We start from the raw sequence: 18,691 nt of genomic DNA, 5'->3' as shown, positions 1-18,691 counted from the left end.
AGATAAAAATGCATGGAACCACCTGGCAGAGGGCCTCACGGAACCTTAAGAAGGTGGCTTAATCTTTACCCCAAATGTCACCTTTCTGAGCCAGAGAAAAGCAAACATGAAGGAAAACTGTAGCTTGCTTCCTTTTAAAAGAAAACAGAAGTATACCTTTTACTATGGAAAAATTTTATATTTGCTTATAAAGGGAAAAAAATCAAAAGAGCTGTGCTATGGTGGTGGGATATAAGTATACTTTTCCTGTTTAAACCTTCCTTTTCATAATACATTCCATAACACCAAACATGAACCAATATAAGAAAGCAAGAGATCTTCATAATCAAAGTGATATGAATATGAGAAAATTCTCCATTCATTCAGACCTGAGTACTGAGCAACTGGAAATGTGCCAATCACTGTCACTAGGAACCCAAGACGTCTTCAAGAGAGTCATGTGCTTGGAGTTCCCATTGAGGTTCAGTGGTTAAGGAATCTGACTAGTATCCATGAGGACACAGGTTTGATCCTTGGCCTCGCTCAGGGGGTTAAGGATCTGGTGTTGCCGTGAGCTGTGGTGTAGGTCACAGATGTGGCTCAGATCTGGCATTGCTGTGGCTGTGGCGTAGGCCAGCAGCTACAGCTGTGATTGGACCCCTAGCCTGGGAACCTCCATATTCTGCGAGTGTGACCCTTAAAAAAAAAAAAGAGTCGCATGTTCAAGACCTAAACATGAAAACAGATAAACTCTAATACTATGTAAGTTTTGTTTTGTGTGTTCATGCACTGAAAAAAAATCCAGCTCAAACTAGATGGAGTAATGAAAGAGGATTCACTAGAAAGATACTGGGGTCGCTTACAAAAGTCCAAAAACTGCAGGAATCAGGATCACCTCCTTTCCTGGCGACCACCAGAAGAGAAAGATGCTCTCTTCCCAGCTTCAATCTGAAAACCCCAGGAAATTTTACCTGACTGGCCTGGCCTGGGTTACCTGCTAGCCCCTCGAACAATTTCTGTGGTCAAAGGGACAAGACTTTTATCAGAAAAAGGGTATATAGGTCCCAGGAGGAATCCTCATTTTGACAATAAATAAAAGGTATCAAACCAGTCACGACAAACGCCCTTCCTCTAAGAGTACGAAGAAGGCTATTACGCTCATTAAGCCAAAAGATGTACCGCAGCAGCTTGAAACATGGAAAACTGGAGAAAAACACTCCAGGCAAGGCGAGAGCAGTGCGTTGGTTGTGTTTTATCCCATAGGTAGCGGGGATTTTTAAGTGGGGGGCAAAAGGACAGGGGACCATTAGGGAATGACATGTGTGATCTGTTCAGTAAGCACATAGGACCTAGCTGGGGACAGAGAATGATCACAGGAAAATTGGTTTGAAGGTTGCTGGCTGAAGTCAAGGTGATAGGTTATGACAGGGCCAGAAATACAGTGGGGAAGAGGAAAGCGAAAAGAGCCGTCAGCTCGAACTTGTCTAAAAATGTATCTTTCCCCCTTTTTTCTATCATCCACAGTCACAAAAACAAATAAATCCTTTATTTCAGTATTAACATTATCCAACCGATTATACTAAGTTGCAAAAATGGAACTGGATTTAAGACATTTTAAATGACAAAACAAACACCGTCTGCTAAATGATCTTTTAAAAGAGACACTTAATAGAAGAAATTCCACTGTGCCACATAAAAGGTTCAAAGCAACAAAGCTTATTTTAACTTCAATGTGTAAACCAAATAATCACCCATTACCAGCATTCAATAGGTTTCCTAGCAATCCAAAGTATTTCTCCCAAGTACATTTCATCTTTTCAGTGCCCTTCTAGCGTTCTGAATTTTTTGGCATAGCTGCTGGCTATAAATAGGACATTTGGTGATTTGTTTCAACTGTGTTCCCTCCCGAAAACAGACAGACAGACAGACAGACAGACAGACAGACACACACACACACACACACACACACCCCAAATTCGAAAAGTATTCATTTTTTAATGCTGTCATCTCCTCCAAGGCACTCCTTATTTTTAGGAGACTAAGTCTCAGACGTTACAAGTGATGACCTACCTGCATATTCATAAAACCATTCTAAGCACCTCTTACTTGAAAAGGCTTCTTCTTCAGTCTTTATTCTAGTTGAATCATATTTTCTATACATGCTAGAAATTGAGAAAGGAGTTTTCAGTTATTTAAAGATACAAGAGTTTTTTAAAGTAGCAAATAGTTATTCTTTTACCTAACCAGCCATCTATTCAGTCAGTGCTTCATGTGTATTTAAAACATTACACTTCTTGCTTTTGGAAGCTTCAGCTTTCATGACTATAGTTTTAAACACAGTCATATGTTGTATAGAATTAAATAGTAAGGACTTAATACAGGTTTTTCTCTGATGAACAAATAATTGCTAAGAACCAAAGAGAACAAACATTTGATATACCTTTCTACCTTTCTTGCCAGAACTACTGAACAATAGTGAGATACAGCAAGAAATGTCTTTGTGGTGTTTTCTTCAACTGATGATCCTAGAACTCATTCATGTTTCTGAATTAAGTTCTCTTGACTCCTGGGTCATAGGAGTCAGGCTGGGCACACAGCATAGTCTAAGGAAGAACCTAGCAATATTAAGACGCCTCCAGGGAACATTAAGCAAATAGAAATAAACATCGAATTATGTCTGAGCCTCTAGGGGGAAAAAAGTCAGGAAAAAGGAGTCTGGAGAAACCCTGGCTTCTACTCTTCTCTGATCACGCCCTAACACTCTGGCAACAGCAAGCACAGTGGCCACCTCTGCAACACTGTGACCCCCTGCGGGAACTCCTTCCATCATGATGACCTGGGCCGAGAACCAAGAGAGTCCCTACCTGGGGAGGGGAGAAGAGGCACTATCTTTAAAATAGTGACTTCGAGAGGAAAATTATGAGTATATACTTTTTTATCCCTTATTTATATATACTGTCTAAATAGTTATATAAATATTAATACATTTTTGTTTAAGGGGCATATAATATAAAATCATTTCTATTTCTTTTTAAATGAGCATTTACTCATGATCTAGATATTCACCAGAATATCTGTCTATACCACCGATTAGCGATTCTGGGTTTTAATACAACCCGTAGCCCCCCAAACATGGTTACATGGCATTAAGATATTGAAACTGTAAACCACCAGTTTTGCATTTCCTCAGTGAAAAGGAGCCATGCCACCTGGAAACAAAGTGGATACTGGCCAGGGGTTCAAACAGACACGCTCCAATCCTGGGCCTGCACTTTCCTACCTCAGCTCAAGGTCTGCAGGTCAATAACCAGGGGACCTATATATGACCCTGTAATGTCTGAATTACTTAAAAATGCTCTGCATAAACAGGACAATGGAATAAGACTCGGCAAATAAAAGAAACAAAATACCCATACATGCTATCACATGGATGAACCTCAAAAGCATTCTAAGTGAAAGAATCAAGGCACAAAAAGACCACTTGCGCAAAACGTCCAGAAAAGGCAAATCTGTGGAGACAGAAAGTGACTTCATGGTTGCCTGAGGCTGGGAATAAGAACAGAGACTGAGTGGAAACAGGCGTCGAGGATCTAAGTGGTTCGACAGAAACCTAAAGCTGAGTTGTAGTGACAGCTGAACAACACCAACAACTTAGTAAGAATCACTGCCTTGTACACTTAAGGCTGTACACGTGGTGGGATGAAAATACAGTTTTTTTTCCAAAAAAGACCAAGAATGAAACTGAGGAAATGCCGTAGCTCCCCATCGCAGGGGTGACCAATGACATGCTCTCAGTAAGAGTAGCTCACACCCTTCTGGAGCTCAACTCCCAATTTTCAAACTGGCGTCATCACACTAATGACATTAGCCTGTGGTGAAAACATAGCAGGTGCTATAGACACAATCATGCTCTGTGAGTGTTAGAATCTAACAATTCCAATGTTCCTCCACCAAAGTGTCGAGGAACTTGGCTTTGCAAAGCTCAGTCGCTGGTCTAAACACTGTTGGTGACCATCTTCTAAAGGACCGTTTTCTTCTTTCAGATAATAATTCACACTGATTGGGGATGTGAATAGTGACACGTTTTCACATTTCCAGGGTCCATTTCACTAACCCTCCAAGAGTTGCAGCATGTGAAGTATCACAAGAAAGAAGCAAAACAATCTGATATAATCCTCTTGATTTATCCATGGGGCAATTCAGGCCACATTAATGAAGGGAAGTGACCTCCAGGGTCAGAATGGAGGAAGATGGAAAAAGGCAAAAAAAGATTAAAATTATGATGCTTGGAGTTCCCGTTGTGGCACAGTGGTTAACGAATCCGACTAGGAACCATGAGGTTGCGGGTTCGGTCCCTGCCCTTGCTCAGTGGGTTAACGATCCGGCATTGCCGTGAGCTGTGGTGTAGGTTGCAGACACAGCTTGGATCCCGTGTTGCTGTGGCTCTGGCGTAGGCCAGTGGCTACAGCCCCGATTCGACCCCTAGCCTGGGAACCTCCATGTGCCGCGGGAGTGGCCCTAGAAACGGCAAAAAGACCAAAAAAAAAAAAAAAAAAAAAAAAAAAAGTATGATGCTTGTTCATTTTTTTTTTTTTAAAGAAAGAAAAAAGAGGGGGTAAAATGGCTATTAAAATCTAGGTGAAAAACAGTAAAGATGCCTAAGAAAAAAAGTAAGTCTAATGGACCTTGGGAGTTACCAAAGTTAAGAGTTCACTTGTCTGAAAGAGAAGTGGTTTCAACAGTCTGGTTTTTCATGGTTTCTAGTAAACTGTCACTCTCCTGAGAGGCTAATGCTCCAGGCAGGCTCAGAGCATTCGGTACAGGCATCTCTCTCCAGCCACTCGGCCCAGGTCCTTACAAAGGCAGCTACAGGACTCCTACGGTTGTAGGGAGTGAGTGAGACCCTCTCAAGGAGCAGATACATACCAATCCTGAGTTCCCCAACAGGCACAGGTGGCAAGCCCTTAAAAGGAAAGAAAGAAACTCTACACCAGTTTTGGTGGATCAATGGACTAAGACAAAACTTGAACTTTCTTAGAACTCAGATTACCTAATTTGTTTTTGTTTCATGAACCCACACATTAAATAAGTATCATGAAATAATTACACTTTGAAAGTCTGGCAGAACTAACACAATATTTGCACTTAGAAGCTCCACACTGGGCTTGGGCAGAAAGGTGCCTCTCCAACACGTATGCCATCAGTTTGGATCCATCGCCTCTGCGACGTACCTATCGTGTCTACTTTTCTTGGCAGATAAATCATCTCCAGAGGCAGGTCTTCTCTTTTTCCTCGGCGGCATCACTTTACTAAAGCAGTCCGAAGAACTGCAAGACCGCAGACTTCCTACAAAACAGAGTCGAAGAGGACAAAAGTAAGGAATGCTGCATCAAACCTTCCGAAAATATCACCACTGCATGAAGAGCTTTGCTGCGTGGGTCTTGTATTGCCAAGGGTTTAGATGTTCTCTGCAAATGTTATAAAGTAGAGGGAAAAAATGGTTTTCAGTTCCTCTTTGAGAAAATGTTACAGTCAAGGAATAAACTGAGCAGTAACACAAGTACATTAACATCCTCCCCCCCCAAAAAAAACCCACACCAGAAACAAAGTTATCATAACTTCAGTTTACTCTTCCAAAAATACTGATATAAATCACCTAAGCTTCCAGCTTCTTTTAAATGTCAATGTTCCTTCAAAAGGAATCACGCTGCTATCTCATTTCTGTACTTCATTAGGCAAGGCCAGCTTGTCTGGTGACCCTGGATCTAAAATACACACACTCAAATCAACCACAACAGTCTTATGCCTCAGGGCATATCTGATTTTTAAAAAACAGGATTTGGATTTGGGGGGCAAAACTTCCATAAAAATTTTTAGTTTGTTTCTGCCACTTGAAGAAGATTCTGCCACCTTCTGAGGCATGACTTTCATTCAGTAAAAGATATTAAAATGTTGGCATTCCCACTGTGGCACAGCAGCAGGTTCGATCCCTGGCCTCGCTCAGTGGGTTAAGGATCCAGCGTTGTCGTGAGCTGTGTTGCTGGTCACAAGACACACAGCTTGGATCCTGCATTGCTATGGCTGTGGTGCAGGCCAGTGGCTGTAGCCCCAATTTGACCCCTAGCTTGGGACCCTCCACATGCTGCGGGTACAGCCCTAAAAAGCAAAAAAAAAAAAAAAAAAAAAAAAAAAAGGATATTACAATGTAACAGCAACATGGAACACCTACTGAGACCTTAAAAGTGGGCCAGGTCCTGTTCTTAACACTTACATGTATGAACACACTTAACCTCATTACTGCCTCTACAGATTAAGAAAATTGAAGCAGAGAGGTCAGGTGAGTGGAAAACTGGAATTCAAACCCAAACGGTCTCACTTCAGATGGTCGTAAACCATTATAAGTTACAAGACAATTTTAACATAATTGAAATACCCCACCTTGGCACAAGTCCTATCAGAGATACTGTGTCATCTGGTTCCCTCAATGACCCTGAATGACACGCAGGGCAGCGATAATTAAGGCTGGGGTGTTCTTGTGACATGCTTAGTGGCGGATTCTGGACGACGCCTCCTCCTCCTCCTTCCCCAGGCGCCCTGGTAGAAGGTCCTGGGCTTCAGTGAGCCTCGGGGACAGGAGAGCCCAGCGCTGGGGTCTGAGCTCCAGCTCCTCATCTCGTCACTGGATCGGTCAGTCACCAGCCCGTTCCAGGTCTCTGGTTTATCATTTGAAGAAGGAGAACTGTGTCATCCACCCTCAGGAGTTTTATGAGGGGAAAACAGACATTTGCCAAGTGCTCAGGTGCCAAGCACTTTGTGTAGACAGACTGGGATCCGACTGCCCCATGGGAGGGGCGTGCTCAGGCTGGACCTCAGAACCACACAGCCACACTACGATGGAGCATCGTTAGCATCCCCAGTCCCACAAAGGAGGAAACCAGACAGAGAGGAAGCAGCAGCTGGAAAGCAGCAGGTGACGTCCAAGATGGAACCCAAGCTCCACGACAGCAGAGACTGAGAAGCAGGGGACTGAGGCCAGAGCCCCGGGGGGATCAGGTGTGGGGGGGGAGGGGATGGGGGATATTCAGGGTGTGGCAGAGAAGGTGAAGACCTGAGTGGGGAGAAAACCTGGGTGAGGGCACAGTCCCAGAAGCCAGAGGAGGAGGAGGGCAGGTCTGCCGCACAGGGCGGCCAGCTGGGGAGGGGGTGGCCACAGGCTGGGGAAAGGACGTGAGCAGAGGGAGCGAGCCCAGCCAATGTGGACACCTCTTCCTAGAAAGCTGTTCGGAAGGTGGGGAGAGAGGTATCAATAGTGAGCAGGCCCAACCTGGTGAGAGCAGTGGTCGGGACTGAAACCTAAATCCCAGGGCACTCAGGCTTCCATCACTACCCTAAGTTCCTGCTTCGGGAACAGACTCGCCCAAAGCACTTCTTCTGCCACAAACCAAGACGAGAGTGTCAAGGAGGTGACAGCGCTGGGCCAGGAACTGGATCCTGCCTGCTCCGCCAGTGCAGCAGCACAGCCCAAGAGACTGAAAAGATGACCCTCGGCCACCCTTCCTGGACCTGACAAGGGAGCAGAAGGCTCTTCAGAGATACATGGTACCCCCATGACTCTCCCCCTACAACAGCAGCAAGAACGGGGAGAGCAGGAGCCAGAGAGAGTGCTGCCCACCACTCATCTTCCCTGAAACGGCAGTCCTATCCTCACTGAAGTGCACAGGAAGGCCTGAAGAGCTGCAGAGACCCAAGCTTCTGCAGACTGACAAAGGGCAACATTTGCTCTTGTCCATTAATGCTTTGCAGGGGGGTGGGAGGCACTTGCAGAATGAAAAAGTATGTCCTGCCTTGTGGGCAAGCTGACCACGCTGCTCAGAAATGAGGCTGCCTTCCCCTCCAGGCTGGCCTCGCCTGCCTCGGGTGTGCATGTGGGAAGGAAAGACAGTATCTCCCCGTACTGGTCATGGCAGTGACCTCTCCCTCCGAGCAGCTGGTCTGGCAATGACCTCTCCCTCCCACCAGCTTCTGCAGAACACAGAGGAAATGCGCTTATCTCCTCAGCCTGTGGGAAGAGAAACACTATTTAAAATGTCTTCACCAATTAAGATCAACCCACCAGCTCCTCTACTATTTGCCTCTTCACAGAAACACTGGTATTAAGGTCTGGCTTTCGCTGATTCCTACTTGACAAGAGTATCGCGCTCTGGTAAACAAACATCATAAGTAAACTAACTTTTTCAACTTCCTCTTGCTGTTTTCTCCTTGCGGATGAATGCTTTCTGCTAAAGCTTCACGAATCATTTTTCCAGGTGTAAAACCTAATTCGTATTTTAGCCCCAAATCCTCCCAAATGTGGCATTTTATCCTTTCATGTATTCATGTGGCATTTGCTCCGACCTCTCCATTCCAATCATCAGCATGAGCGAATGGCTGTTAGCATCCTTCCCAAAGAAACATGTCTGTTCGTCCCTGTGCCCATTACACCTCAGGCACCCACTGGCTCACTGACCCTCTTCCCCACCTCACAGGAACGATAAGTCCAACTCCTACCCCAGTGAAACAACAAAGGACAACACAGCAGAGCTCCACAGGGAGAACCCTGGAACCCATGATCATAGTGGAAAGTTTCAGGCTATCTATCTCAAAAGCAATGTTTTAATGCTGAGGAAAACAAGTCTACTTAAAATAACTGGCCAACACGAACCAGGGCAACAGAAATACACAGAGAATACACAACTCAAGGTGTGGTGGCCCCAAACCTGCTCCCCTAACCCCAGCATGGCTCCAGGAATCCTACTGGAACAAAAGCAACAACTTCAGGTTTTTAAGTTCATACCCCAAAGTTTGCAGGGTCTCATTGGTTTGGAGCGTATCAGCTGGTTCCCCTGCACAAAGGAGCTAAGACAGCATCTTAGTACAGTAATAATAAGATATATACATTACTGAGAGTCCTACAGTAGGCTCTCAATAAATATTTGTTGAACAAATATATTCTAAAACACGCTTCTAAAAAAAAAATCAGTATTTTAGTAAGTCAAATTCTTAAAAATCAGTAAATTTCCAGAGATTTGAAATACCTATGAATAGACACACCACCACTTCGGATTTTTCCCCCCATTTGTCATTTGAGACAAGCACTTGACTCCAAGTTTCGTGATAGGAGCTTTTCTAAAACACAAATATTCAAGAATGTTTGCTTCTTAAAATAACTCTGTGATGTCTTTTTATAATAAAAATACTGAAATCTAGGAATTCCCTTGCGGCACAGCAGGCTAAGGATCTGGCGTTTATCACTGCAGTGCCTCGGGTCAGGGTTGTAGCATGAGTTCAATCCCTGGCCCAGGAACTTTCACATGCTGCTGGCGCAGCCAAACACCGAAAAACAAAAAAAACCCCTGAAATCTAAATGAATGTTTTACAAATCTGTATTTATTTAAATCATTAAATTTAGACTTTACTTAGAACTTGTATCACTTCGCCTCTCTTAATTAAACTTTATTTTTAAACTAAGAAGGAAATTTAGTAAGCAAATAATATAAATGCGAATGTTATGGAATGCTTATCCACTTCAAAGAAGCTTTGGCTATTTTTACCCATTACAAGTATCTACTTAGATACAAATAATCTGACATTACAGGTAGTGGCAAAACATCAAGGCTGATGTCTTAAATTAATAGCCACAAAGTACTTTCAAAGTTATCTTCACAAATCTGAGAGCTGCTGTTACCACCCTAATTCTACAAAGAAGAAAACTGGCTGATAAAGTTGAGCACTTATTCGATAAATACTTAACGAGTAAAAGCAACTTCCTAACTAACTTTAAGAAACCCAGAATTTCGTTTGAAATGTTTAGAGCTACAAGTTTTCCATCTCTGCCAATTACTCAAGAAAAAAGTGATGACAAAGATTTTAAGGCTCCACCTTAAATCTCACTAGAAACATCTGGCAGGTATTTGTGAAAGAGGAAAAGCCTTTTTATTATAATAATAAAGAAGGAGGAGGAGGAAGAGATGAATAATCTCAACTAGTAATCCCCAAAAGGCTCCTTATCACAATAAGTATTCTGGGGTCCCATCTATAATGTTTCTACATTAGAGGGACAGTGACTCTGAAATCAACCCTCTCAACTCTCCCATCATTAGAAGCTCTGTCTTGATGCTGAGATGTTTGTGAGCTCAAAAGACAATAAAAATTGATTATAGCTTTTCACCCAAAGGTTATGATTTGATTCAGGCTTATTATTTTTTTTGGGCCACCTCCACAGCATGCAGAATTTCCCAAGCCAGGAATTGAACCTGAGCCACAGCAGTGACAGTGTCAAATCCTTAACCGCTAGGCCATCAGGGAACTCCCATGATTTGAGTTCAGGTTCATTTCTTTTTGGTTCAATGTTAAAGAGAACAAATAAACTGTTCTATTGACAACATTTTCAGATGAATCAGGAGTCCATGAATACAGCTATTCTTCCTACGTTAAAAAATCAGAAATACCGCCAAGATTTTTTTTTTGTCCCAGGAAAAAAATCAATTTTAAAGAGCAATACGAGTTCACCTGGAAGAGACCAAAGACCTATGCGCTGGCTGTTTTGATAATGATTTAACTAATCAAGTTATTCTTTTTTTTTTTTTTTTTTGGCCTCATCTGCAGCATGTGAAAGTTCCCAGGCCAGGGATCGACCCAAGCTGCTGCAGTAACAACACCAGATACTTAACCCACTGCGCCACAGGAGAACTTTCCAAGCATGCTATGCTCAATAAATGGTATCTAAGTAGTGCTCTACTGCTTTTTTAAAAAATATTTTTTCTTATGAGACTCAAATAAAAAACGTCATTCATTTTTTTCTAAGACATATTAAATTGTGTGCCCAGTTCCTAGTCATCCCCAAATAAGAGGTCTATACAATTAGAGAATTTTTCTGACTTTTCCAAACTTAGTATAACTGCACGTTCCAGGACAAAAATTTCACTCATTTTCATTTTAATAAGGCTGTGGTATCACATAGCCTTGACTCAATAACATTTTATATGGTTCATTCCACCACTTCAATACTTTTTTTTTTTTTTTTTTTGTCTTTTCGCCATTTTTTTTGGGCTGCTCCTGCGGCATACAGAGGTTCCCAGGCTAGGGATCTAATTGGAGCTGTAGCCGCTGGCCTACACCACAGCCACAGCAATGCGGGATCCCAGCCGAGTCTGCAACCTACACCACAGCTCACGGCAACATGGATCCTTAACCCAGTGAGCAAGGCCAGGGATCGAACCGGTAACCTTATGGTTCCTAGTCGGATTCATTAACCACTAAGTCACGATGGGAACTCCCATCAATACTTTTTACTAGCTATTTTACCTCACTTTTCACTGAGCAGTGTCACAAAAATAAAGCAATCAAGTTGACAAATAAGACAACTTGAGGCATTTTAAGACATTTTACCAGTACCTAATATTTTATTTCATTTTCTTGAACAGATCACTGAACTACTTGCTTGCTTCAGTCAAACTATTAGTGTCTCAAAGCACAATTCTTATCCTACTACTTGAGACCAAAACACTTCCTTTCCTTTCTCTCTAAATCCTCTCTGGGTTTTCAAACTCACTCCCAGTACTGTGAGCTACTTCTCCAATGCTGACATATACTCTCTCTCTCTCCTTTTTTCTTTTTTGGTAAGAGGAAGGTTGAAAGCACTACAGAAAAGTGTTAAAGGAAACAGAGCAGGAAGATACTGGCTTCTTTTGCCCTTAGTTTGGCTCTTCCATATACAATTGTTATAGAAACGGCTCAGACTACCGGTGGGCTAAGAGATTCGAAGAGGCACTACAGTGATGAACCTTCTCAGATTTCCCGACATTACAGATTTTCTGTTGTTTAATTTTTAAAGTGTACTCTGTCAGATGTGGTAATCACAAGTGATGCTACAACCAGATGGGGAAATGTCAATGAAATGGACTACTCTGAGAAATGACGAACGCTGATTGACCCTGACTGGCACGTCCGGGGTACCAGACACTGCGCCAGCAAGTCACACACCAAAAAGCAAACACATCCACTGTCACGGCTCCAAAAGAGGAGCCGTGAGGCCAAATACACCCCCTACTTTGGTCTTCCTTAATTATAGCTTACAGTTACTAAACTGCCACCTTCAGGTGCAATATTTTGATGTCAAATAACTATAGGAACAGTACTCCTTTAACTCCAAAGTTCAATGTTGACTACATAAAACTTAAGACTCAGAACTAAGATATTTTATTACCTTAGCCAAGGGAAAGACAACCTTACAAACACAGAATTCAGTTCTAAAAAAAATCAAAACCACACTAACTCTAGTTTAAAAAATCTCCAATGCCTACCAATGTATATTGTTCCAGAATGAGAGAGAGAAAAGTGTTTTTTCCCTGAACTATTCAAACTGGCCCTAAAAACTGTACTCAGCATTACTGATAGTAGCTAAAAGTTAAACACACTTAAATGTGCTGTCAATAGAAACATATTATGATACATCCATGAGACAGAAAATCATGCAGTCATTAAAAAATAAAGTTCTTGTGCTGTTGTGAAAAGACCTCCAAGATACAATGAATGACAAAAACATGAGGCACCTAGAAATGTATACCTGTATTGTGGGAGAAAAATATATCATCATCACCATCACCATCATTTGGGAAACAAATACAAGAGTAGAAGAGTTACCTCTGGAGAGTCAAGGGTAGAGTACTAGTGGGGGATGGGAGCTAGGGCTCATAAAATGGGATGGAAACCTGTGCTTTTTACACTTTTTTGACACTTGATTTATTTATTTTATTTCTTTATTATCTTTTTAGGGCCGCACCCACAGGACATGGAGGTTCCCAGGCTAGGGATCCAATCGAAGCTGTAGCCGCCAACCTATGCCAGGGCCACAGCAACACCAGATCCGAGCCGCATCTGTAACCTACACCACAGCTCACAGCAACACCAGATCCTTAACCCACCGAGCAAGGCCAGGGGTCGAACACTCAACCTCATGGTTCCTAGTCAGACTCATTAACCACTGTGCCACGATGGGAACTCCTGACACTTGCTGTAAAACCATGTGCACACATTGCTTTTAAAACGATTAAGGGAACTGTTTTTGACTGCCTTTGACTGACCTATATTTACGAAAACAGAAAGATGAGGAGAAGGGACCGTCTGTGGCCTGGCCCTCTAGGACACACTCCCCTTTCTCTCATTCCCTCCCTGGAGGAAGGTCTGACCTCAGCAGTGATCGGGGGATAGGAACTGAGCAGAGGGGCCCAGCCTCTCCTGAATGCCCTTTCAGATCAGCCTGCCAGCAGAAGCTAGAACCCCTGCACTGTCATAGGCAGGGAGGAGGTTAGAGAGGGGCCGGAAGGTGTGCTGTACTTAACTAGCTGTGGCTGGACTGTGTGCAAGGCTAGCTACTCAAGGTGAAAAATACTGACAAGTCTCTGCATTCCTGCTGCTCACCTAAGCTGCATTTTCCAACAGAACTGCTACTTCAATCTCCACCTTGTGCCTAATGTTCAACTGATTCTGAACCAATCTGGGAAGGTAGGGGGAGAGTTCTCAACCCCAGCAACATCCAAGACACACCATTAAGTAAAAAATTAAATGAAAAAAGAGTGATGCTATACAGTTGGATAGTACTATATTACATAGTACAGTATGAGCTCATCAATGCTACATTTTAAAAAACCCGCTACTACAGAAATACATGCAGGTAACAAAAGTGTCTGAAAGAAAAAACATTAAATAGCATGCTGGAGTTCCCTGGTGGCCTAGTGGCTAAGACTCGGTGCTTTCACCACTGTGGCCTAGGTTCAATCCCTGCTCTGGGAATTGAGAGCCCCCGTGTTATCACTGCATGCTACAGCTAAAAAACCCCCCAAAACCCAAAAAACAGCATACTGGAGGAAGGCTGGATTGGGAGACATGAAGAAGGCTTTCTATTCCATTTGCTTGTGTGCTATGCACAAGACTCTAACAAGTATGTATTCATATATTACTGTGGTAATTTTCAAAAACTGTAAAATATATTTTAATAACTTTTGCTGAAAGTTTTCATAACTACAGATCAAGTGCAAGTTTCTGAACTTAAATGATCAGCCACAGTTTATAGAGAAGTGTCATCCAAGTGTGGTCTCCAGACCAGCTGCATCAGCATCGTTTAGAAGCTGGTTAGAAATGCACTCTGGGGAGTTCCCATTGTGGCGCAGCAAAAACGAATCCCACTAGGAACCATGAGGTTACAGGTTCGATCCCTGGCCTGGTTCAGTGGGTTAAGGATCCAGCGCTGCCTTGAGCTGTGGTGTAGTTTACAGAAGCAGCTTGGATCCTGAGTTGCCGTGGCTGTGGTGTAGGCTGTCAGCTGTAGCTCCAATTCAGCCCCTAGCCTGGGAACTTCCATATGCTGTGGGTATGGCCCTAAAAAGCAATGCACTCTGGGGCCCCATCCCAAACCTACAGAAACTGAGGGTGGAGCCTAGCAATCCATTTGAAGAAGCCCTCCTCGGGTGATTATAATGGCAGCTAGAGTTTGAGAAGCACAGGAAGAGAGAATTATTGACAGTAATCAACTTTCAATTTGCCCATTCAGAAATCCTCAGGACCTATACAACACACACACACACACACACACACACACCCCACCTACCCATCAACTCATCTTACATCTCAAGTCAACAAACACATGCAACATACATTCTTAGCCTACACACTTAGGTAGCACTTCTCCTTCATAGGAATTTTATTTTAAATTAAGTAGTGTTAGCATGTATAGATACCTGTTTGGTGATCGTCTTGGCCAACGTCTTCTGTTAGGTTCTGCAAGAAATATGTTCATTATTACCAAGAAGTCACAGACCATACAGTAAGTTTTAAAATGCAGTACTTTCCTAAACAACGGTTATCGTAACTTCTGTAATCTAAATTTTTATCAAATACACTTAAAACAAGTACTTTAAACAGCTGGTAGTTTTGTCTTCAAAAGATCAACTTACTAGCTTGTTAAGGGTGTGGTAGATCTTATGAATATTTGCCAGTGTTGAGAGATGAGAGTTCAGCTGAAAGTCTTTAAAAGAAAAAGGGGAAAATTCAGTGTCATTTATTTCCCATACTGCAAAGACTATTTTAAAAGCTCAGAAGCGAAGACATAAAAATGTTTTGACACAACTGAATACTATCTCCATTAATTTGATACTTATTAGTAAGACACAACATGCAACTATCAATCCATCTCCTAGAAAAAACACGTGACAATAAAATTAAATTCCCAACCAGATGTTCAAGTTCATGAAATTTTCATGTAAACTGTAAAGTAAGACAAAAATACTTCAGCAGTTATAATATCTTATCAGCAATGAACTTGAGCTTCATAGAAAAATAGCAATAATGCTAACAAATTAATCAAGTCACACAGATAGAAGACAGATCGCAAATGAAATGTGTGCACTTTCTTTCTCTTCCCCAGAATTACCAGCACAACAAGCTCTTGGCAAGAAAGGAACAGGAAAGCATCTCAATCATCCAGCATTTCTCACAAGATACTTATTTTATTGGCTCTTATACAACACAGAACAGAAACGGAGCCTAAGGGCCTCCCCCTCCTATTTAACAAACACCAACAGATGAAAAGCCTGTCCTGCAAGCTCTGGGTGAGAGGCAGGGCCCTGGGATGGAGTCTACAGTCACTTGCCGCTGCAATAGGAAAATGCACCAAAGGATCAGAAACACAGAGGCAGAACTCACACTCACAGAGAAACACGACCAAAGCAAAGACTTCCTCCACTGATCATCTCTAATCATTTCAGAACTGCACACCCAATCATAGACACAAGACAAAATAAGCTGCTCTATATTACAATCCTGCACAATACACAACTCGAAGTTAAACTTTTAGGCTTTCGCATCTCCAGTTTCAAATGTTTTTCATTAAGTTAAGTATGCTTGCCTACATATTAGGCTATGTGAATACAAACTGTAAGTCTATGAACAGAAGATCCTGTTGTGGCTCAGTGGTTAACGAATCTGAATAGGAACCATGAGGTTTCAGGTTCGATCCATGGCCTCGCTCAGTGGGTTAAGGATCCCATGTTGCTGTAAGCTGTGGTGCAGGTCGCAGACGCAGCCTGTAGGCTGGCGACTACAGTCCCAATTAAACCCCTAGCCTGGGAACCTCCATATGCCTCGGGTGCGGCCTTAAAAAGACCAAAAAAAAAAAAAAAAAAAAAAAAAAGTCTATGAACAGATGCAAACTATTAATTTCGAATGAACAGACAATAAGGTCCTACTGCACAGCACAGGGAGTTATATTCAGGCTCCTGGGATAGATCATGATAGAAAATAAGATTGCTAAAAAAAGAAAGAATATATAGACATATATGAGTCACTCTGCTGTACAGCAGAAATTGGCACATTGGAAATAGTACTTTAATAAAAAATTAAATGTTTTTTAATGTCTGTGAAGAGTCTCATATTGGAATAAGCATCAGGAGTTTCTGCTACGGCACAGTGGGTTAAGAATCCAACTGCAGTGGCCCAGTTCACTGCAGAGGTGTGTGTTCAATCCCTGGCCTGGCACAGTGGGTCAGAGGATCCGGTATTGCTGCAGCTGTGGCTCAGATCCAATCCCTGGCCCAGGAGCTTCCACATGCCTCAGGTAAGGCCATAAAAAATTAAATTATACTGTATTAAGGTTAAATTTTATTTATTTATTTATTTTTGTCTTTTTGCTATTTCTTGGGCTGCTTCCGTGGCATATGGAGGTTCCCAGGCTAGGGGTCTAATCAGAGCTGTAGCCACCGGCCCACGCCACAGCCACAGCAACTCGGGATCCGAGCCACGTCTGCAACCTACACCACAGCTCACGGCAACGCCGGATCGTTAACCCACTGAGCAAGGACAGGGATCGAACCCTCAACCTCATGGTTCCTAGTCAGATTCGTTAACCACTGCGCCACAACGGGAACTCCAGGTTAAATTTTAAAAGTAAACACTGAAGGAACAAGCATCAGGAGATGCATTTTCATAAGATATAAGGATTTACATTAGTTCCTTGTCTTTACTATCATAAAGATTAGTAGAGATTAGTCTGAAAGTGACCTTGAAAAGATACTGTAACTTTCCAAGTTATGCCATTCTGATAAAAAAGAAAAAAAAAAAAATCTCACTTCACTGGAATATTTTCTTTGGGACACATGACAGATGCAAAGAGCAGACACTACAATACAAGCTGTTTCTACTGGTGCTGAACTCTCCGGGCTGCTGCTTAGAATCTGGAAAGCAAGCTGACCTGCCTGCCAGTATTAAGAAAGCTTTACTTTCTTTTCTACATTCACACCAGGAATCCAGATCTGGGCTGGCCTGGAGGGCAGGGAAGCCAGCAGGCGGCAGAACCCTGACATTCACCCATCACTGTCAGGAGCAGTAGGCTGTCCATGTCCGCCTACAGGGGCATGGCTCCAGCCCACCCAGCACAGCCCATGGCCTGACACCACGGGCACAGCCATGGAGAATGAGCCAAAGAATCAGAGGTTTTGGCTGAGAGACAACCAGAGCAGGACCTCAAATATAGACCAGTGTTAATTTTTCGGCATCTGAATGATTTAGCCAAATTTAAGGTAAATGATGACATAATGTGTGCAAAACCTTGATTTTCCATCTTAATTAGTGCAACTGCACAGAAAAGAATTAAAAAGCATTTGGGGTGTTTATGTGTGCATTTATTTACTTATGCTTAATAGTTCATAAACCTGGACGAGGGGCTCTAAAGCTAGAATCACAGTGCCCTCCTGACTTGCAAAGGCTTTAGGGAGCTTCATCTCCCGCTGCCCTCTCCCCTGGCATCTACTACCAAGCCATAAAGCCCCTTTCTGTACTCTCTCTATTAAAAACCAGACGACAAATAATACACTATATAAACATCTTAAAATATCGATCAAACTCTGGGCCCCCCAAAAACAAAAACAGAAAACTTAAAGGTCTAGATTCTCTCGCCACTGAGGCCACACAAAAAGGAAAGAGAGAAAGCAGTTTGCAAAGATCACTGCAGCAATGAAGTCTCCAGACACCTTCCCCATGCTATACCACCTTGATGTTAATTCAACTGTCAAATTCACATAGGAGGCGTTCCCCTTGTGGCTCAGCAGGTTAAGGACCCGACGTCTCTGTGAGGATGCAGGTTTGAGCCCTGGTCTGGCTCGGTGGGTTAAGAATCCAGTGTTGCCATGGCTGTGGTGTAGGCTGGCAGCTGCGATTTGACCCTTGGCCCGGGAACTTTCAAATGCTGCATGTGTGGCTGTAAAAAGAAAAAAAATTAATACAGGAGAATCTAAAAGGATTTAAATCGCTAAATCTTTACACACACACACACACACACACACACACACACACACACACAGCCTCTACCAAGAACCAAAACCACGGTGCTTTACCACCTGGCAGACTAACAGATAGTTTGAATCTCATATCTAATAGTTATTTAACCTAAACCCTTTTTTTTTTTTTTTTGTCTTTTTGCCTGTTCTAGGGCCGCTCCTGAGGCATATGGAGGTTCCCAGGCTAGGGGTCGAATCGGAGCTATAGCCGCCAGCCTACGCCAGAGCCACAGCAACGGTGGATCCGAGCCATGTCTGCGATCTAGACCACAACTCATGGCAACACCGGATCCTTAACCCAGTGAGCGAGGCCAGGGATCGAACCTGCAACCTCATGGTTCCTGGTC

The 18,691-nt window shown here is 42.9% G+C and overlaps 1 protein-coding gene across 7 annotated transcripts in view; it reads right to left on the bottom strand.

The window, feature by feature from the left end:
* DCUN1D4 (defective in cullin neddylation 1 domain containing 4) overlaps window positions 1-18,691 on the bottom strand; it is a 78,035-nt gene that overhangs the window by 37,183 nt on the left and 22,161 nt on the right. For 6 of the 7 annotated variants that reach the window (XM_005666642.3, XM_021101201.1, XM_021101200.1 and 3 more), the window contains exons 2-5: window positions 14,970-15,040; window positions 14,754-14,793; window positions 5,211-5,325; window positions 2,050-2,141 (exon numbers count right to left, since the gene is read on the bottom strand). In XM_005666642.3, coding sequence (XP_005666699.1) covers window positions 2,050-2,141; window positions 5,211-5,325; window positions 14,754-14,793; window positions 14,970-15,040 — 318 coding nt within the window. The remainder of the gene's footprint in view (window positions 1-2,049; window positions 2,142-5,210; window positions 5,326-14,753; window positions 14,794-14,969; window positions 15,041-18,691) is intronic. The other variant, XM_021101203.1, reaches the window with a different exon arrangement.

Source organism: Sus scrofa, chromosome 8 (genome assembly GCF_000003025.6).
Source record: "Sus scrofa isolate TJ Tabasco breed Duroc chromosome 8, Sscrofa11.1, whole genome shotgun sequence".
In the NCBI taxonomy this organism is placed as follows: domain Eukaryota; kingdom Metazoa; phylum Chordata; class Mammalia; order Artiodactyla; family Suidae; genus Sus; species Sus scrofa.
This window is presented reverse-complemented; position numbering and strand designations above follow the sequence as displayed.